The 20,697-nt window shown below is 48.5% G+C and overlaps 1 protein-coding gene across 3 annotated transcripts; it reads right to left on the bottom strand.

The window, feature by feature from the left end:
- Window positions 1–359: 359 nt before the first annotated feature.
- On the bottom strand, window positions 360–20,697 carry SCAMP2 (secretory carrier membrane protein 2). 3 transcript variants are annotated; one of them, XM_016210532.2, is made up of 10 exons: window positions 20,540–20,697; window positions 10,946–11,014; window positions 10,156–10,254; window positions 9,533–9,661; window positions 8,135–8,252; window positions 7,483–7,611; window positions 6,349–6,508; window positions 4,521–4,622; window positions 2,124–2,241; window positions 360–1,905 (listed from the first exon to the last, which is right to left on the bottom strand). In XM_016210532.2, the coding sequence occupies exons 1-10, from the start codon at window positions 20,594–20,596 to the stop codon at window positions 1,771–1,773; spliced, it is 1,116 nt and encodes a 371-aa protein (XP_016066018.1). In that variant the 5' UTR covers window positions 20,597–20,697; the 3' UTR covers window positions 360–1,770. The 3 variants fall into 3 exon arrangements, with proteins under 3 accessions (XP_016066018.1, XP_016066016.1, XP_016066017.1); XM_016210530.2 differs by lacking the exon at window positions 9,533–9,661 and having other exon boundaries at window positions 10,156–10,257; XM_016210531.2 differs by lacking the exon at window positions 9,533–9,661.

Here is a 20,697-nt window from a genome sequence, read left to right as displayed (position 1 = left end):
AGCTCTTAAAGTGGAATTACTGGGACATATGCCAAGGTTGCAGTTCTATCCCCAGTCAGGGCACATAACAAGAATCAACCAATGAATGCGTAAGTGGAACAACAAATCTGTTTCTCTTTTTCTAAAATCAATAAATTTAAAAAAAAATCTTTTAAAGGGGGGGGAAGCACCATGGAAGAGGCCAATAGTTATTTTAGGTAGAGGCTTGCCTCCAGGAGTGAGAGGCTTGGCCTGTCACAGACCAGCAAGGGAGCAGGGAGCAGCACCTTGACTGACCCTTCACACCTATAGAGTACCCCAGCCCCTACTCCTGGAGGCCTTCCCCATCCTCCCGAGTGCAGCAGACAGTAGGACTAGTGTTGTCTGAAAATGTCTTTTTATTTAAGCACAAAACTGAAACATAACATATACATTTATACATGGAGAAAAAATACCAGAAAGGAATTTACAAAACCTTGGTCATTGCCATTAAATTATCATTCAGCGGCTCTGGAGTGGGCTGCAGACTGTGGGCTGCCTCTGGGTTGGCCTGCTTTTTGAGAAGTTCCCTCAGTCCACACACCCATTCCTACAGTCCCTGGAGGATATGGTGCAGGTGTTAATGGTGGACTCCTAGGTGCTCATCACAGTGACACACCTCCCAGGGAATCCCCAGGACCAGTGGAAGGTAACCTAGACTCTACTACTCAGGGTATGGGAAAACCCTGAAGGATGAGTCTGGAACCCTGGTTCATCAGTGCAGCCTGAAGGATGCAGGTCTGGACTGATTCACCCTGCCCTTCCTAAGAGTCATACAAGCTAGATATTGCTGATGTGGGGACAGAGAATTAGAATGTGAGGCCAACGCAGAGTGCAGCTGTCCCCCAGGAGGAAACCAAAACAAACAGGGACAAACTATCCCCACCAGGACAGTCACATACACCCCTCCTAGAAGACTGTTAAAGGCTGGGCAGGACAACTCAGGTTGTCCTGTCCCTCCCCATCCCCAGATCCCAACCAACCCCAATGTACATTTAGTAAGTCTAAGGAGGGAAGGGCTCAGGGAGGGCCCCAGATGGCATAGGGTGCTGCCCACACCAAAAAGGTGCAGGGGGCCAATAGGGCTATTAATCTGTTTGTGAGAAACATGAGGCAGGGAAGGGGCTGAGGAATCAGCCCAGAGCCTCTGGAAGCCCAGAGACTTGTCCAGAATAATCTGGGGAATAGAGCTACCCACCAGCCCAGACCATAGCTCATCTAAAGGGGAGCCCTTGGGAGGTCATCCCAGCCCAACAGGAAAGGAGGGCAGGACTATGGAAGCCACAGACTGGGTCTGTGAAGCCAGGTTCAGGCCAGGTTGCTGGGGTAGGAGTGGAGGCCCAGGCCCCGGACAGAAATACAACTCCAGCTGGGGGTGGGCCCAGGTCAGCCAGAGGTCCCAAGTGTGTACACGTGTGCATGTGTGCGCGCGCGCGCATGTGTGTGTGTGTAGAGGAAAGAGAACTTCAGTCCCACTGCTTCCAGAGAGAGACAAAAGAATTCTACCAAACCACCACCAGAGAAGAAAAAACAACTCTGTTTTTTTTCTTTTCTCTTGTGTAAAAAAAGTCTCTATCCCTCCCCCCTTCCCTTGGGTGGAAGGGGAAGCTGGTTGCTAAGGAAGGAGGAAGAGCCAAGGCAAGACCCTCCCCAGGTCTGTGCTGGCCATAGCACTGCTTAAGGCACCCTTGGAAAGTGCAGCTCAGAAGGCAGACAGGAGAAAAGGCTGGGGCAGAGGGAGGAGAGTCAGGACTAATTCCCCTGGAAGGCTCCTCGGGCAGCAGATGAGGCAGCACTGCGGAAGGTCCTGTTGCTGAAGATGCCTTGGGAAAATTCCTCTTGGGCCTGCTGGAAGCTGGCCCCTGTCCGGCGGTACAGGGAGTGTACCTGGGGAAAAAGGCTGTGGTGAGAGAAGCCTGCCCTGTAGGCCCACAAGGAACCCATCCTGCCTGACCTCCCGCCCAGAGCCTTGGAGAAAGCCACAGGATGTTTGGCAACTCAGGAGGCCCAACTGCTGTAGTGATGAACACCCCTATGGCAAGGCAGGAAGAGGTGCCTGCTTCCTCAGATTTGCTAATGGAACAGCAACCCCTCCTCCCACTTACCCGCTTTAGAAGGAAGAGTGAGAGCACGGCACAGAGGGTAAAGAAGCCAGCCACCACCATCATGATGATCGACACAGCCAAGTCTTGCTTCAGTGTAGACAGGGCTGCAATCCAACCACTACAAAAGGGAAGAGGAGATCAGAGAGGGTACAGTGGAAGTGGGCCAGAGGTCCCATGAGGGGCTCTTCTTTAAGTGATTGCTGTATGCTGACCACCACCTAGGCCGACAGGCCCCATACTGCCTACATGGAATCTCTGGGCCATGTGAAGTCTGGAAGGGATGTGGCTGCTGCCCTCAGTCAGAAGTAGCACTGGGTAGGGCTTTTTCCTGCTGCTTTGGGGGCTTGGGGAGACATGGAAAGCATGGCTGCTCACTCTTGAGGGCCTACCCTCAGGAAAAGAGAACTACTGCATTCATCCTGTCACCTCAGCTCCTCCCACTAGGGCCCAGAGACAGCCCCCTCTATGTCCAGTCATGTCTCCTTCCTGAGCTCCAGCTTTTTCATCTATAAAAGGAAATATCCTCACACTTCATGAGTTAGAAACTTACTACAAAGCTGCAGTTATCAAAACAGTGTGGTACTAGCATGAGGACAGACGTACAATATAGAGGTTGATGGAAAAGAGTTAAGAGTCCAGAAACAAACCCATACATCTATCGTCAACTGGTTTTCACAAGGGTGCCAAGACATTTAAATGCGAAAAGAATGGTCTCTTCAGCAAATGGTGCTGGGCCCTGGCCAGTGTGGTTCAGCTGGTTGGGCGTCGTCCTGTGCACCAAAAGGTTGCCAGTTTGATTCATGATCAGGACACATGCGGGGGTTGCGGGCTTGATCCCTAGAAGGGGGCATGCATGAGGCAGCCGATCAATGTTTTGCTCTCATCGATGTTTCTTTCTCCTTCTCCCTCTAAAAACCGTTTTTTAAAAATGGTGCTGGGCCCTGGCCAGTTTGGCTCAGTGGTTGGAGCGTCAGTCTGTAGACTGAAGGGTCCCGGGTTCGATTCTGGACAAGAGCACATACCTTGGTCGCAGGCTTGATTCCCGGCCCCGGTTGGGGCATGTGCGGAAGGCAACCAGTCGATGTGTCTCTCTCACATAAATGTTTCTTTCTCTTCTCTTTCTCTCTCTGTCCCCCTTCCACTCTCTCGGAAAAAGCAATGGAAAAAATATCCTCAGGTGAGGATGAATAAATAAATAAATAATGGTGCTGAGACAACTGGATATCCACATGCAAAACAATTAAGTTGGACCCCTTCAAAAATTAATTCAAAATGGATCAATGACCTATTAATAACTCAAACTATAAAAATCTTAGAAGAAAACAGAGGTATACTTTAAAATGGTTTAAGTGGTACATAAAATGACGTATTTTATGTTATGTGTATTTTACAATCAAAAGGGAGTGTTATGAGATGAGGTGAGAAAGACATTGGAGGTGGGAGGCTGCAGGGCTCATCCAGGTAGGCCTAGGCAGGGCATTAAGGGGTGGAGCCAGGACCAGAAATCAAGCCTTCAGACTCCCCATCCTGGGTGCAAACAGCAGTTATTAATCACAGCCTTTCTACCAGGAATCTCACTTAGGGTAATGAGTAATGTAATTAGGTCACCAAAGAGAAAAGGGGCCAGATTATAAACAAGATGAGAAGGAAGAGGGGTGGTAGGAGAGCAGCGTGCACTTGGCTCTGAGTTCGAGGTAAGTCACCCTCCTCCCCACTGCTCTGGACCTGCCAGCTCCACTGGAGAGATGGGACCAAAATAGTGCAGCCTTTCCAGGCTCAGGCTTTCAGCCAAGTGCCAGCCTGACCTTTCTATAATGTTCCCTGTGCACTGAGGCAGAAAGGAAAACATCAACCATCAGCTTTTCTTTCTGAGACTTATTTTGAGTGGAGGACTATAGTACTCAGAAATTCAAGCCAGGTGTTTGCTCAAAGAGAGCAGCCAGAGGAGCCATCCAGGAGAGGCTAGGGCTCCATCTCCTGAGGTTACAGGGCCTCTGGAAAAAGTCATAGCTCATGGCTGGCAAAGACCAGGGCATCCATCAGCAGCTGCCCAAAACCAAGGGCATGTCTGGAACCTGTGGAAGTAGCACCAGCTTCTAGGAGGGTGTGACAGGAGAAAAGGAAGAGGATGCAATCCAGTGCAGGACACAGTTCAGGTAGCCTAAGGATTCAGGCCACATTCACCCACAACACTCCAGAAAGTGGTGAGCAAGGCAAGATAGTGAGTGGCTACTAGTGAAGAACTGAAGAGGGGGCTTGAAGGCAGATCCAAGCTGGCCCAGTTAGCGTTCTCCCTGCTACAATGGAAGAGGGGCCCTCAGAGGCTGGCAAATAGGGCAAGAGAGGCTGAGCTGAGCCTCCAAAGCAAAGTTCCCTCTGTACTGCCCCAGGTCTCACCTGTCCCCCAGGCTAGGGATGCCAATCAATTGGATGACATAAATCCCTATTTGACAAAAAAATACAAAGAAGAACACGAAGAAGCTGAAAGAGTTGTCAGACCTGTGGAGAGAGGAGAAAACCAGAAGTCACAAAAGGGCTTGGGACTCATTCCTCAGCATTCCTCACATAGTCTGACATTCCTCCTCACTAGAAGCCAGGGGGCAGAATGGGAGAGCAAACAGAGCATCAGAGGCTCAGTCCCACTGTCTACAACAAGGGTGGGGAACATCTGGCCCCAAATCATTTGGTCTGGCCCTGCCAAGGCAACTGTAGGCAAGACTCAAAATTCAATAAATCTAGGATCTTTTTTCATAGCTAATTTTTAAGTTGATTGACAATTTTGTATGGCCCGTGAATGATGTTACAAATATCCAAATGGCCCTTGGCAGAAAAGGTTCCCCATCCTTGGTCTATAAGGACACACTACAATCAAAAGGGCTTGCCTTTCAGTGCCTTCTTATTTAAGAGAACAAAGCCTGACCCCCTCCTCAAAGAGCTAATACAGTTGCCTACCCAAAGGACAATCTATACAAAGAGTCCATCTTCTAGAGTACTTATCTGCATTTCATAACAGGGAAGAAAATCTAAGCCAGAAGTATAAACCTTTAATAATAAAAGTGTAGGCCTGAGTGGCAGCAAAGGTATTGGGGGAGTAGAAAACACTGGGCAAAACTGCTGTTTTGAGTACCTCCATTTCCATGTCCTTGAGGCCTAGAATACAGTGAGGGTTCAGGTCCCACCTGCTGAGTGTATGAGGAGGTTCAGCCACTGCCCTGCCCCCTTTTTCCAGGGCCTGCTGGGCTCCCTGAAAGCATCAGCTCTGGGGCACAGTTCCAAAAGCCCTAGGGGTCTGTGAAGTGGATCCACTGAAGTCCACAGAATCTATTCTAGGTAAACTGGTCAAATATTGGCATTCAACAATGCTCAACAGTTACTAGGGAGGTAGGGGGAGGGGCATAAGCAAGCATGGAGAGATAAGCCTTAAGAGCATATCTCAGCCCAGCCAGCGTGAACTCAGTGGTTGAACGTGGACCCATGAACCAGGAGATCATGGTTTGGGCAGCCGACCAATGACTCTCTCTCATCACTGATGTTTCTATTTCTCTCCCTCTCCCTTCCTCTCTCTGAAATCAATAAAAACACATTTTTTTTAAAAAAGAATGTATCTCAGAGTCTGACTCATAGAAGCATACCCTAGAGCACCGATTTTCAAACTTTTTCATCTCATGGCACACATAAACTACTAAAATTCTATGGCACAACAAAATATATTTTTTGCCAATCTGACACAAAAATAGGTATAATTTTGATTCATTCACACCAAACAGCTACTGTTGTGTTCACTGTTGGCATTTTCTCATTTGACAATCTAAGTAAAAGAGGTCAGTGCCCTTGACTAAATAGTCAAAAATTCTTGTAGCACACTGGTTGAAAATCGCTGCCCTAAAACTTCAGAAGGGAGCTAAGGAAGTCCCTTCTCTCTTCCCAGTGACTGAAATCATCCTGCACCAAACAGACTGGGTGCAGTGAAAGGGCAAGTAAGGCTCCAGCTCCCCTTTCTAGGTCTCCTTTCCTGGTCTGAGGACAGGGCTAGAACAGATCTCAAGTACAACTGAGGAAAATGGCTCCTGATCCCTGCCAACTCTGGCTGTGGGTGGGAATGGGAAGTGAATTTTCATGATTCTGTTCTGCTCTGATTGGAATGCGGCCCTAGGGTTCATGGTCCTTGGCTTGCTACCTGGGATGCCAACTATACACTAACCGCCCTTGTTCCAACCCTACTTACCTGAAGGCCTTATAGATGGGTCGGTACCAACAAAGGAAGGCACAGGGGGTGAAGATCACAAACCACAGGATTGAGAGGCCAAAGTCCACTCCCTTGCTGCTATCGACTAAGAACCAGGCCAGGCAGGCAAGCAGGTTCAGAAACAGAGTCACTGAATGCACTGTGGAAGGGGGGAGACAGACGTGGGCTGGTGCCAAGGTGGCTGAAGGGCTCCCGGATATGGCAAACCACCCCCTGGAGAGGAGATGAGGTCCATGCTTTCAGGACAGCTGTAGCAAAAGTTGAGGAGCTCGATCGGTACCCAGGCAGGGCTAGCTCCTATCCTTGCTTTTTTGAGACCTCAAAACCAGGGACTAAACCAAGCTCCTAAGAGGTAATGGGACAACCCAGGTATCTAAGGGGTGGCTATGGAAAGGGTGCAGATCGAAAAACTGATCCTCGAGGAATGGAATCCTTCTCTAAGCAACTTTTTCCCCTAGCCCTGGATTGCTCACAGGGGAGCAACAGGGAGTCTTTTGTGTTGTTATTAATCCTCACCTGAGGATATTTTTTCCATTGATTTTTTTTTTTTTTCTATAGAGGGTGGAAGGGGGCAAGGGGGGGAGAGAGAGGAGAGAGAAAAAGACAGTCAGACAGACACATCGATTGGTTGCCTCCCACATATGCCACGACCAGGGCTGAGGATCGAACCTGCAACCAAAGTATGTGCCCTTGACCAGGCATTGAACCCCTGACCCTTTGGTGAGTGGGCCAATGCTCTAACCACTGCGCCACACTGGCCAGGGCAGCAGGGAGTCTTTTATCCTCACTCCTAGGAGCCCAGGGGTCTGTAGGGAGGGGAGGCATTCACCAAAGGAGGACCTTTTAGTGCAATGAGCTCCACAAGAACTCAGAAGCCTCCAGCTAGTCCCACCCTACTTGATGGTTGGTCTGGACTGGCCCTTGAGGGGAGGTTCCCAGGATAAGGAGCAGACTTCAGAGGGCCAATGATGTGGGCAAAGGTTCCCCATCCCAGCCCAAACAGCAATGAGGAAGGCTAGAGTCTGCCATGGAGGAGAAGCCAGAGCATAGATAGGGCTCTCAAGACACAGCCCATTTCAACCTTGAGCTCAGAGGGTCAGGAGCTTGACTCACACATCCAGAGATAGTAGAGCATCTTGCATATCCGCTGGTAGTCAGCAGGTATCTCTGTGGAGAAGTCCTGATAGAAGCAGGGCTTCACAGGGCACCACAAGGGCAGGGGCGGCCAATTGTTCTCTCTCACTGTGTAGAAGGAGACGAAGAGATGAGGCCCAGCTTCAGCAGCAGCATGGCACAGTGCGCATGTTGGCCCAGTTTGGGGCTGATCCAGGGCCCCCAGAGGGGTGCCAGCAAGTGGGGCTCAAGGTCTTCATGGGTATAAAGTGGGAAGGGAAAAGGATGATGGGACATGAACACCCACAAGCTCAGTCCAAGATATTGGACCCCAAATGTACTGGGAAACAGAGAGCTAAACAGCCTAAGTGATTATTTTTTTTGAACAGTCTATAATCAAGGAATCGTGAGGCCAGTGGCCCCACTCTATCAAAGAATTTTACAGCTGGAAAGGAGCACAGAATAATCTACACCCATTAAGTTTACACTACAGGTCTCTTGAGTCCCACCTTACTGCCCTCCCCAGGACCAGCACCATTCTAAGATGATCAGGAGCTTAGCAAAGATCTGAGGCTGCCCCAGGAACAAGCAGGCTGAGGGAACTCTCCTGCACCAGGCCTGGTAACCCAGGACCTTGTGCAGCCTCCCTTACCATGTAAGTTGGCCACAGTGTTCTGCAGCTCCCGCTCTTTGCGTTCTAGCTCAGCTGCTTTCCTGTCCAGTTCTTCCTGCTGCCGGAGTAGGCTTGCCTGGGCTGCAGAGGCCACAGCCTGGAGCCAAAAGGGGAAGTAGGAGGCAGGCAAACACGAGAGACAGAGGAACAGTGTTGGCCTGACAGGAAGTCACAGGGCCTGTGCCTCATGCAGGGAGATCCAGTTGGGAGTCCCAGAGGCCGTCCCACCCCTCAGTGTCTTGGGTCCCTGAGACCACCACAGAGAGGCCAAAGTGACCTGTCCCTTACTGCTCTTACAACACCTCTGGCCCCTTTGCCATTACCAGGGTTCTCCTCCCCCCTTCATTCCAAAGTCTGAGATAAGAGAACCATCCTCCATACTGTAATCCAGGCCAAGTTCAGTTACACTGACCTTACCTTTGGGGGATAGCAAAGGGCAAAAGGTCTCACAACAGACTGTCCTGTGGTCAGAAACCCAGAGACCTAAGCGTCGCTTGAAGAGCCTAGAGGGTGTGTGAAGGGAAACAGTGCAAACCTGCTAGAGTGAGTAGGGAGGGGAGGCACTTGAGGCCACACTGTGTACACCTGGAACCTGAGGGATATATATTTAAGCACCTCCACCTGCTCTGTTACCAGGAACTGTCCCCTGAGGTCAACGTGAACTGTGACTGGCTACATCCCAGAACGGCCCCTTAGGGTTGGCCCTGCTCTGCCTGGCTTTGATGGCATGCACAGGCCAAGCTTTATCCCCTCTATAGGCAGAGCAGGGTGTCCAAGTGAAGCAGCTAGGGGACTCTACATGAGGCTGACAGAGCTGGGCCCAGAGTTCCAGCCCACAGTCCCACTCCTGGTGGGTGCTGCAGCTATTGGGGCCCAGTTCCTCCAAAAGTCTACAGTCCTTTTTAAGGATCAAATACCAAACTGGTCATCTCACAGGAAGATAAGTGTACATATGGATGTGTGTTCTCGGTCACTCTCTCCAAAATAAGTTCCCCAAAGAGCTAAGACTGCCTTCAGGAGGTAAATTTCTGGCACTGGGGGTATAAGCAGGACCAGAACAGATCTCAGGTAAAACCGAGGAATTGACCATGGTAAGGGTCTTGGCCTATTTCCCCAAGTCTGTGACTTCAGCTGAGCTGGACCCAGGACCCACCACCCAGCTAAACAAGAAAGTTTTCTCTGCCTCTAAGCATCACCTCACAGGATTCTAGGGCCACAGATGGGGCCCAGGGTCCCAGGGTTCCATGCAGGGGCAGCACTTTCAGAGTAAGTCTGGCCAGATGACGGGAGCAGCCTGGGGCCCACTAGAATCCAAAGCCCAATTTGGCAGGCTCCAGGCACTTTACCTTCACTCACGCTCACCTATACTTTGCCTACCTTTGGAAGCTTTCGCATGTAGCTGTCTCTGAGAATACTATCTCCTCCTAGTAGCATCTGCCTCTCTGAGAGCTCGCTCACTGCCAGGAATCTGGTAGGCAGGAACTTGCTGGCCTGTCTAAGGAGGAGCTGCAACACACAACTCCACTGTGGGTCATGCTCACCAGGGACAGTGAAGAGCATGGAGTAGAACAGTGAGGCAAGGGGGTGGAGGGTTGGGTACCAAGCAGACAAGAGTCAGTATTTGGTGAAGGGACAAAGGAAAATAGGAAGGAAGGCAGGAATAAGTAAGGTTAGAAAAAAAAAGATAGATTCCAGACCCTGAGTAAAAAAGGCCCTAGGAGATCTAGAATGGCATGAGAGGCAATGCTCTGTCTGAAGACACCCCGCCTGGTGAGTAGGGCTTATTTTTTGGTGCTGCCAGTGAGGTGGGAGATTAGGGCATAGGTGAGCAGACCCTCCACATGTAAGTGACCAACTCCAAAGACATTATCAAGAGGGCCCTTGAAGGGAAGACAGAGAATAAGGCCCTCTGCCCACCACTCAATCTCAAGACTCAGCTATTAGTCTGGGTGCTTCCTGTTCTGGAAAGGAGAGGCAAAAGGGATCTTTGACAACCATACCTGGGGGGTTGGCTGGGTTGGTTCCACTGAGGTCTGGAGAACAGCTGGCTGCGAGGGCCCAGAGAACTGGGTGGCAGGAACTGTTGTTGCTGCACTTGTCTGCTTGGGACAGATCAAAGGAGTGAGGTGAGTGGGACTCCACTAGTTGGCCATGTGGGAGCAAATTCACAGCAGGGTAAGTGATATGCCCCTGCCTATGAGGAGTACTCCTTCTGGGCCTCCCTCTGTGGCTTCTCGGCCAACAAGCCTCAGGCTCTGGGCAATATGATGCCTAACCCAGCACCCATGGCCTTTTTGGATCCCGAGCTCCTGGCACTGTCCTGCCCTCTTTAGGGAGGAGTCCAGATCATGGACCCCAAGGGGAGAATTGGTGGCTTCCTCATCTTACCCCCACCCCTCAAGTTCACGTTAAGACTGTCCCTTTGAGCCCAGCAGGCGTGGCTCAGTGGTTGAGCATTGACCTATGATCCAGGAGATGGCAGTACGATTCCCGGCCAAGGCACATGCCCAGGTTGCGGGCTCGATCCCCAGTTAGGGGCGTGCAGCAGGTAGCCAATAACTGACTCTCTTTTATTGATGTTTCTCTCTCTCTCTCCCTCTCCCTTCCTCTTTCTCTAAAATCAACATAAAAAAAAAACAAAAACAAAAAAACCCTTTAAAAAAAAAAAAAAGACTGTCCCTTTGAGAACTGCACATTCTTACAACACTGTCTTGCCAAGGCTCCTTGCCCCAGAGACCCCAGCACCACCCAGAGGACCCAGAGACTCAGAAAGAGGACATGCTCACCAACCTCTGAGAAGGGGTTGAATTCAGCCAGGCCACCTTGTGGGGCATTGGTTAGCTGGGTCACAGAGGGGTCCTGAGAAGGTGAAACAAAAAGCTATTAGATACTGAAAAGAGAGAACTTTGGCGAAGCAGGGAAATCACCATTTCAGGGCCAACAGGCAATCCCAGGGATGCCGGCTAAAGTGAGGCTGCTGATGACCCTTCCTAGTGTCCTGAACAGCTTCTTCTGAAGGCTCCTGTACCCAGCCCCTATCACACAGAACTGCAATCTCTTTTCCCTTTCTAGAAAAGGAGAGGTTCAGCCCAGGCGACTTCCCAGAAGAGATTCAAAGCAAGCTTTATATTCTGAGGCCTGGGAATCAACACTACACGTGTTCTTGTTAGTAACCTTTATAAATTCATAACAGTTCATAGTATTTACCTCCAGGGAGTGGGGTTTTTTGGTGGTGGTGGGGTGGTGAATGGGTGGTATGGGTAGAAAATTTTCAATTTATAACTATTCTGAAATGTTTTATTTATTATTTTATTCCTCTTATTTTTAAAAGGATAGCTCACGGTCCTAGAACAAAAGCATGCTGCTGGGTGCCAGCGCTAACTTGATTAAATCAAGCATACTTACTAGGAATAAAGAGATAAAAAGGGCTCAGATAAAAAGCCAGGAAAATGTTTTTGGTTGTTTTTTCCCTCTAGATTCTTTTCAAAAAATACAAAAATATCCTCAGAACACAGCTTGTCCTAAATGTTTAATCTTCCCTTTCCCATCTGATCTCTGTGAAGGCCAGCCCTTCTGGTCTAAGACCTGCACAGAGTTCCCTGCCGCCCTCTTCACCCAAGCAGCCTTCCTGCTGGCCTGAGGCCAGTCTGTCTTCATCTTGCCCCTTACCCAGCAGAGCTCCTATACACTCCCTCTTCCCCATACATACAGTTATGGGGCTCAGGTCCAGCTCAACAGCAATGGCTGGGTTCTGGGAGAAACAGTTGTGAAGGGTAAGCAGACTCTGTCAAGGTCCCTGTTACAGGCCTCATTTAGGTTACTCTGTGTGCACACCTCACCCCCCATCCTTCACTATTCATCCAGATGCTCCTGCCCTTCTAGCCCAGCCTCACCTCCACCAGAAAGCCTCCTTAGGTTGGATTTTTAAACACAATGTTAACATTAAGCAGACCCCCAGGTTTTTCTATATGGAAAAAGACAACAGGCTCCCCATAAATTTTTCTATATGGAACCCACTCAATTTTTCTATATGGAAAAAGACAACTCCCTCAATTTTTCTATATGGAAAAAGACAACAGATTCACCATAAACAAATCCAGTCTCCACTAGCAGGCTGTAAACTCTGCAGCTAGGTGTCTAGTTTATACTCAGGCTTCCTAGTGCTTGGTGAAGGGCTTATGCAGAGCAGAAGAGAATAAATGCTGAATAAATGAGAATAAATGCTGAATGTTGCAGGCTCTCTGCTTTCTCTAAGAGGCACTGCACAAATGTTAGGGCGTAGAGAAGGAGGCACCTGCATCACAGTGGCAGCCACAGGGCACAAAAGCACCTTGCTTGGGAAGAGAAGCCTGGCACAGGAACACTCTGGGAGACAAGGATATTTCCCATCTGAAGAGACCTGGGCTCTTCAGAAAGTTGTGGGTGGCTTCAAGAGAAGCTGAGAACTGGGGATAGAGGCAGGAAGGAGGAGGGACTGAGGAAGGGAGCTGACATTTATTGTCTACTATGTGCCAGGCTTACCATAACAGGATGCTACTGTGAAATTCTAGTCACCCCAGAACTGGCCACTGTGTCAAGCCATCCAAAAAGATGATTCTACTAGCCTTTCTCAACCTGGTTCCTCAACAGAATTAAGCCCCACTACCCTAAGGCATTCACTGTCTGCAATGACTTGACTTCTCTCCTGTGCATCTTGAACCACCCTGGTTATATTCCATCCTTGAGAGAATGGAGAAAACAGTCACTCCAATCAACTTGTGTGTCCTGTGGCTCAGCTGAGGAGCCCTGGCTGAGAAAAGCTACACCCTCTCCCCCTCATTCCAGCTAAGAAGCCCTGGCTGAGAAAAGCTACACCCTCTCCTCCTCATTCCACCTCACGACCAACCTGTGAGGAAGGAGTATTTGTAGTTTGCAGCTGGAGAATGCCTCCACTCAGAGAGGGGAAGCAGCTGCTCCAAGATTTCAGAAGTAGTGGCTGAACCCGACTCTGAATCCAAGGCTGTCTCCAAAGACAAAAGTGGTAAACCTGACAGGAAAAGGCCCAGTTCTACCTTGTTTAGCAGTGCACCCCTGAAGCCTGGTACAGCACCTGACAAATGGAAGGTGCTCCATCAATGTGTGGTTGAATAAATGAACCCCACTCTGGAAAGACACTGATGAGGACACTGTGAGTGATCAGGACAACTGCTTCTGTTCATTTCTTTATTCCTAGGCCTTAGAGAAGTCCTTCTTGGGGAACACCCTTTGTAGGACACATGTAGAGTGTCTTGTGACTAAGGACCACAGTGACTGGCATGAAAAAGGATCCTCAGCTTTTACTGAGTTACAAATAAGGAGTCACAGCAGCAATCTTCTTTCCCATTCACTGAGCACCAACTAATTCATAAGTGGGTCAAGCAGTTATTTGAAAGGATAGTGAGAGCTAAGTTTCACCTACAAAGAAGTAACCTAAAACCCCCTCAGTGCCAAAGGCCCCAAACTGGCTAATGCCTCTTACTTAATTTATAACAAATAAAATGCTCCTGAACTCAGTTATTTTCATTCCATTAACAGTCACAAACAGTGTGAGGGACACACCAAGATGAAAAAGGCACAGCTCTTGTCCTTCTGGAGTACACGATCTGGTAGCTGAGACACATGCTCAAGAACCCAGGATGGAATGAAGACAGGGAAGGAGGTCTGGGTAGGGCTTTGAGAAAGGGAGGGATCCAAGAGGAGGAGAGGAAGGTAAGCAAAGGCCCAGTGAGTAAGGCTCACCACAGCTCTGGGGCAGGGGAACACTTCCATGTCACTGGGGTGTGAGGGACCCAAGAGAAAAGAGGCAGAGTTAGGCTGGAGCTCTGCCAGGAGGGGACTTGAAAAATACACTTATTTTCACTGGTTTGGCAATGTCTTTCCACAAGGTTCACAGGTCCTGCTGTAAGCTAGCTCTCTGGGATTTTTCCTTGCTTTCCCATCCTACATTCCACCCAAGCTCCCAGTGTGGGGATTATTTCTGGTTCCAAGTAAACATTAAATAAATACCTCATGGGCTAAAAAAACTCAGCCATTCTCTCTAGGAAGCATGGAGTCACCAATACTTTAGAAGCTCTGTGAAGTCCTATTTGTTTTGGCAGCTGTGTGTAACAGTGCACCAAAGCCACAGTTACCCTCAGTACTCTCTGACCCAGAACCTAAGAATTCATCCTAAGGAAATTTGACAAAAACATAAAAATCTGTATCTGCAAAAACATTTATTGCACCAGTATTTACAATAGGAGAAAAAAGCAGAAAACAAATATCCAATGACACTAAGCACAAGCATGTTTTGGTGCACATTCCCTTGATGGCCTAAAGAGCCATTAAAAATTACAGCAAAGGCCGTGTCAGGTGTGGCTCAGTTGGTTGAATGGTGTCCTATGCACCAAAAGGTCACCAGTTTGATTCCCGAACAGGGCACATGCCAGGTTGTGGGCTCAATCCCTAGTAGGGGGCGTGCAGGAGGCAGCCAATCGATGTTTCTCTCTCTTCCTCTCTCTTGAAAATTCACATTTTAAAAAAAAATTACAGCTATGAACATAGGGGGCAATACAGAAAAGGCTTTGTTACATGAATACATTTTATCCAATGTACTCATGAAAAGAGACTGGCAGGAAAACACATCAAAATAGCAATAGTTGCCAAAGACTGGTAGAAATATGGATGACTTACTTCGTTTTCCGAATTTTCCATGTACAATTGTTATATTTAATTTAAAAACACATATTTTTAAAAAGAGCCTGAGTACTCCTGGACCTCCCTTCCTGCCACAGACTTCCCTTCCTGCCTCAGAGTCTGAGCCGCCTGGCCTGGCCTCAAGGCCCCACGACCTGGCACAGCACCCCTCTCAGCACAGTCCATTCTCAATCAAACTAAGCCATTCATCATTGCCTTCCACCTCTGTCTCTTGACTCCCATAGAAACCATTCCACACCAAGCACAGGGCGAGGACACCAAGGAAAAGCATTGATTCCTGCCCTCAAGAAGCAAATAGTACAGAGCACAAAACAGAAGCCAGGGCAGAGACAGCATATGATCAGTGCTGTAACAAGATGAGGGCAGATGGAAGGGGATCATAGACGAGGGAGGAACTAAACTATCAGGAAAAGTGAAGAAAGGCTTTACTTGCCCTGGCCGGTTTTGTTCAGTGGTTAGAGCATCAGCCTGCTGACTGAAGGGTCCTAGATCTGATTCCAGCCAAGGGCATGTACCTTGGTTGCAAGCTCGATCCCTGGCCATGGTTGGGGCATGTGAGGGAGGCAACCAGTCAATGTGTCTCTCTCACATCGATGTCTCTCTGTGAAAAGCAATGGAAAAAATATCCTTGCGTGAGGATTAAAAAGAAAGAAAGGCTTTACTGCCCTGGCCCCTGGCCTGTGTGGCTCAGTTGGTTGGGCGTCATCCTGTGTACTGGGAGGTTGCCATTTCCATTGCAGTAGGGGGCGTGCAGGGGGCAGCCCACTGATGTGCTCTCACATTGATGTTTCTCTCTCTCCCTCTCCCTTTCTCTCTCTCTCAAAATCAATAAACTATTCTCTAAAAAAATAAAAAGGCTTTACTGAGGTGGCATCTCAGTTGAGAGATGAAAGAAATTTAGCAAGAACTAAAGAGAAAGGGAAAATAGCATTTCAAAAGACCTGGCACCTTTAAAAACAGCTTGCATGTGTTCAGGGAACAGGAGAAAGTTCTGGGGGCTGTGGAGCAGAGTGTGTACAGAAAGTAGCCAGAAGCACCAGGGAACCGACCTGAAGAAGGAGTAGGGCCAGACTGTATGAGTTTGGACTTTACCCTATGGGCAATAGAGGACAACTAGAGATTGTGAGCAGGGATTGCCATGATCATCTCTGCTAGCAGAGAGGAGAGTGCAATGCTTAGGGAAGGATGCCAGGAAAACTGGCTGGGACACAAGTCTATGTGGGTGATAGTGAGGACTGAACTAAAGTATGACAGCTGGGGAAAGAGAAGAGGGGATAGACCCCAGAGACCCTTTTCAGGTAGATGCCACAGGCTGGGCCACTCTCTGGGTTGGTAGAGGTATGGCAATACTGCAGGGCAAGATGGGGGGGGGGGCAGGGAAGGGAAAGGAAGGAGTTGAACTGCCAGCTTGGGTAACTGGGGAACAGGCGACCACTGATCATGGGACAAGAGGAACAGGTTTTTCAGGAGTGGGTGTGTGCAAGCAGGAAGAGGATCTGAGAAGACACTAGATTAAACTGGAGATACATATGGAATCTATCTGGTTGGAATGGTTGGAAATGTCCAGGTGAGAGCTGAATACTGCCTTGAAGCTCAGGAGATAGGTGAGGGTTAGACATAGTTCTAGATCTGGGATCGTTGTTACGTGAATGCTATTCTGAAGCCATGTAAGTGAAAGAAATTACTCATAGAGGTATTCAGTGAGAACAAAGTCAAGGACAGAACTCCAGGACACCTCTAAATGTATGAGACAAATTTCTTGAGATAATGCTCCTGCCCTACCAGGTCCACTCAGTGGTTTTAAGAATTCCCAAGTTAGAGTCAAGCTAGAGCCCACCCTCTCTGGGAAGTGGCAAAGCTATCAGTGTCTGTGCAGAGAACCTCGGGTAACTTTGTTTACACCCAAATCACGTTTCTGCCACCACTTCCTCCCATAGGAGAGAAATGTTTTAAATCCTTGGGAAGTAGCCACGTCACTGAGATTATCTTTTTAACTGCAAAGAGGCAACATGTGAAAGTGATAAATTATGTGATTTGGAAACTCACGAAGACTTAAAGGCTTTCTCTAAACAGAACCACCAGCTGGTCCACTCCCCTTTGAGATCAATGTGGGCCACCGGGGTAACTGGCAGAAATACTGAGGAGGAAAGTAACCCTGGTGTTTGTCTGGGTGACCTGCTTGTTACTGGACTGCTGAAAAATCAAATGAACAGTACAATGCCTATCTTTTTAGCCCTTTACCGCCTCATCACCCGACAAGACCGAGAAATTTTTAGAAGCAGACATGCTGAATCAGTCCAAAGTAGGACCTGCATCTCCAGAGGGTACAAAGCAGATACATCATCATTAATAGAGGGGTTAGGGAGTGCCACTGGAGGTTGTATAATCAGCAACACTTGTCTTGCAGTTTCCTGCTTCCTCCTACAAGTCTGATAAACCTTCAGCTGCACCTTTTCTTTTAACCCTCACTGGAGGATATTTTTTCCATTGCTTTTCAGAGAGAATGGAAGGGAGAGAGAGAAAAAAACATTGCTGAGAAACACATCAATTGGTTGCCTCCCGCATGCGCCCCAACTGAGGCTGGGAATCGAGCCTGCAACCAAGGTACATACCCTTGGCTGGAATCGAACCCAGGACCCTTCATTCCGCAGGCCAATGCTCTATCTAACCACTGAGCAAACCATCTACTGCCCTCAGCTACACTTTTATGATAACTTTCCTTTCACGGCTCTTACTTTGCAGGAAGTTTTCTAATAATCCCAATTATAACTGTACGCAAGGAATAGGGCATAAAAGACCACACCCACAGTGTGGGACAGGGGTGGGAGTAGGGACTGGAAAGAACATGGGTAAGGAAGTCAACTTAAAAGTGCACTGGGAGTTTCATAGGGTATTACAAAAGTTAATAATAACTCTGAGAAATGTTGGGTAAAATAAAGTTGAGTAAATGTCTTTACTGTAGGATTTCTTAGCTCCTTTCTTCAACAAATTAACAAGCCTTATCAATCTTAAAAAAAAAAAAAGGAATAAGTAGTGATTCTCAAAAACTTATTTGAATGCAGAACCCTGAGCACCTTTCAGGACTGGTATTACTCAGAACATACACTACTTTAAAGTACTGTCTTAAAAAACGTAAGCAACTATTCCAACCCCACACTGGGGGGGGAATAGCTTAGCTAATACAAATTTGTTACTTTCACCCCTATCAGTACTCTCATTTTAAGAATGGTGGTGGTAGTGATGACATAACATTTTTTTCCTTAGCTGGCCTAAATAACCCAGAGCAGTTTAAGATAACATCTGAGCTTCAAAAACCTTTAAAACAGTACTGTTCTGGGAATGAGACCCAGGTCTGGGCCCCTTTCTGCTGCAAATTAGCCGGTGACTTAGGCATGTCCCATCCTCACTGGGTTCCTGGTTTTCTCATCTCTAAACTGAAAGGGTTAGAATAGACTTCTGAAGATGGTCCCAGCTTTAAGAGCCCACCATGGACTCTGAACGCTAAATATATTTTCACAACCCACCATCAAGTGATGGAAAAAGGACTCTGTTCTGAAGGCTGGCTAAGTGTGACAGTTTCTGAGCCTATCGCCTCTCTCCTGAGTTCTGTGCCAACACCCTGAGTAAATGAAGCTGGGCTCACACCCAGTCACCCAAAGGCTGCACCCTCCCAATGTTCCAGTCCTGGCAGTCAGGGAACCAGACACTGTCCTCACAAGGAGAGAGAGGGCAGCTCTCCAGGAGCTTGGGGGCCTCACTTCCAAGCTCCTTCTCCCCACACAACTGTGCACCAAGAGGAAAAACCAGCCCAGAGTAAGGAGAAGAATCGTAGCCAGCCAACTCTCTTCTTCCTACACTGGATTCCCCACCAGATGTTTTGTTGCTCTTCACAGGCTCACAGCTGTTTCCTGTCCTGCCATATCCTGGGATTGCCTGATGGACAGAATGTCTTGCTTGAATGCAGAAGTTTCTTCTACCACAGTTTGCACAATCATTTCTAGGGCTGGAGATGTAGTTTAAGACTTTCAAGCTACTATTAATACAGGGCTGAACTCAGGCCAACTATCTTGCCCACTGCTAGCATTGGGGATAAGCTCTCTGTATCTTTGGACAGCTGACCACCTCTGTCAGGTAGCAGCAGACATTTTATTTCTGATTCTGACAGGACAAAAAAAAAAGTAAATGATTACACAGTACACAAAACAAAAAGCTACTAGATCCTTACTAAACCTCAAACTCCAGTATTATACTGCAGTTTTGTAATTAAAGCAAAACAGTTACCAGAAGACACTGGCAGATAAAACGCAAATGTTCTTTCTTCACTCAACTAACAGAGATGACTGAATTACATGAGACAAGGTCCTTGCAAAGGTCCTGTCAAGAAGCATTAAGCTACAAGAATTCTCTGATGTTACAAAGAACAAGCTACCAAAATTTGCCTTGAGGGCTCCTGTTGGCTGTCATCTTGAGACCAAGAAAGAAGCATAAACTTTTCACTCTCCTGACATCGTATAGTAATTTTGTTCTAGTGTCTTTTGTCTTGGCTTTGGCCCTTGAGGAGATTCAAGGTGGGAAAGCGCAAGCTGTGAATGGCAGGAAGGACCCCTCTAAGGATTTCCCCTCCAACTGCAGGAAACGTTGCAGCTGTCAATGACCGAAGTCCAAGCAGGATGGGTTAATGTGCCTGGCGACATCCTGACAGAGCAGAAACCTAGGGGTTCATAAATCACCAGTCAGCACAAGCAAGGTTTCCTAGAACTGGTTTTGAACAGACATAAAACAAGAGACACAGGAGCTTGGGCGCTAACAGAAGTTCCCAGCCATTCATCACGGAAAAAGAATGCCCCTGTGCCCTTAGCTCAAAGGCAGAAAGGTTTTGGCTTTAAGTAGGAAGACTGTTTCTTCCTCCATCATTTGTTTAAAATGTGAGGCCAGCTCATAGGTCAGCGCATCTCATCTACCCTGCCACCACATACAGGTCCATCAGACCAACATTCCTTGTGCTTCAAAACCCTCAGAGCCCTCTCACTTCTCTTCCCTACCTAACCTGGGCTCTCCTAACTAGCCAATCCAGTCCAAAGTAGACCCATGGCCAAAGTGTGTAATTCTTATCAAGGCCATATTTCAGCTTCTCACCCTCTCTCCAGCTTTCCTTTCCTGAAAAATCTCAGGGGTCCTCTTATACCTTATATGCTAGTTTGGCTGTTGGGGGAGAGGGGATGGGGTTGTCTAGGGATTTCCACATTTCTCCATCCATGAAGGCTTCCACTTCTTCATTATGCTGCTGTCATCCCTCTCCTAATGTGACTCAAACCAAGACTGCAGGATTGTGGTTGTCACACTTCCCCTCAGGTGAAGTCATTACTCTCTCTGATGCTGAGGGAATCTCCAGTCTGCTCCAGTCCCCTTCCCCAGCAGTACCCGGTAACAGGGTGTTTGTCGGGGCAGTTAGAGAGTCCCACTTCTTCCCAGGCTGCAGAGCCCACGCCCTCAATCGGGCCACCTGCTTCAAGTCCCGCCCCCTAGACGCTACGATAGGCCAGCCTTCAGAGCCCGCTCTCCCATTGGGCAGTCAGCCCGTCCCTCCTACGCCACGTCTTCGGGCCCTGGAGAAAAAGACCCGGCCGACGGCCTTTGGCACTAGAGAGAACTGTGTGTTTGAAGCTCTACCTGGAAGGGGTTTACGTCCATTGGGTCCGCGAAGGGATTGGTCTCGAAGGCCGACATGGCAGTCGGAGGCCGACAGACGAGCTCCGAGAGCGCTTCTGCCTCCGGGCACCGAGACCCAGCGGCTCTCTCCAGGCAGACCCCACCACTTCCGGGAACGA

This window comes from Miniopterus natalensis, chromosome 1 (genome assembly GCF_054644295.1).
Source record: "Miniopterus natalensis isolate mMinNat1 chromosome 1, mMinNat1.hap1, whole genome shotgun sequence".
NCBI classification, from domain to species: Eukaryota; Metazoa; Chordata; class Mammalia; order Chiroptera; family Miniopteridae; genus Miniopterus; species Miniopterus natalensis.
Note: the sequence above shows the minus strand (reverse complement) of the source record. Positions and strands in the feature narration are given on the sequence as shown.

What these genes read in the sequence shown, in the direction of transcription:
- SCAMP2 (XM_016210532.2), bottom strand. Translation starts at nt 20,596, where the DNA reads ATGTCGGCCTTCGAGACCAATCCCTTCGCGGACCCAATGGACGTAAAC. An exon ending in TGGACGTAAACCCCTTCCAG is followed by an intron (nt 11,015 to 20,539) that starts GTAGAGCTTCAA and finishes TCACCTTCTCAG; the next exon opens with GACCCCTCTGTGACCCAGCT. An exon ending in GCTCTACTATCTCTGGATGT is followed by an intron (nt 6,509 to 7,482) that starts GTGAGTCAAGCT and finishes CCCCTTCCACAG; the next exon opens with TGCATTCAGTGACTCTGTTT.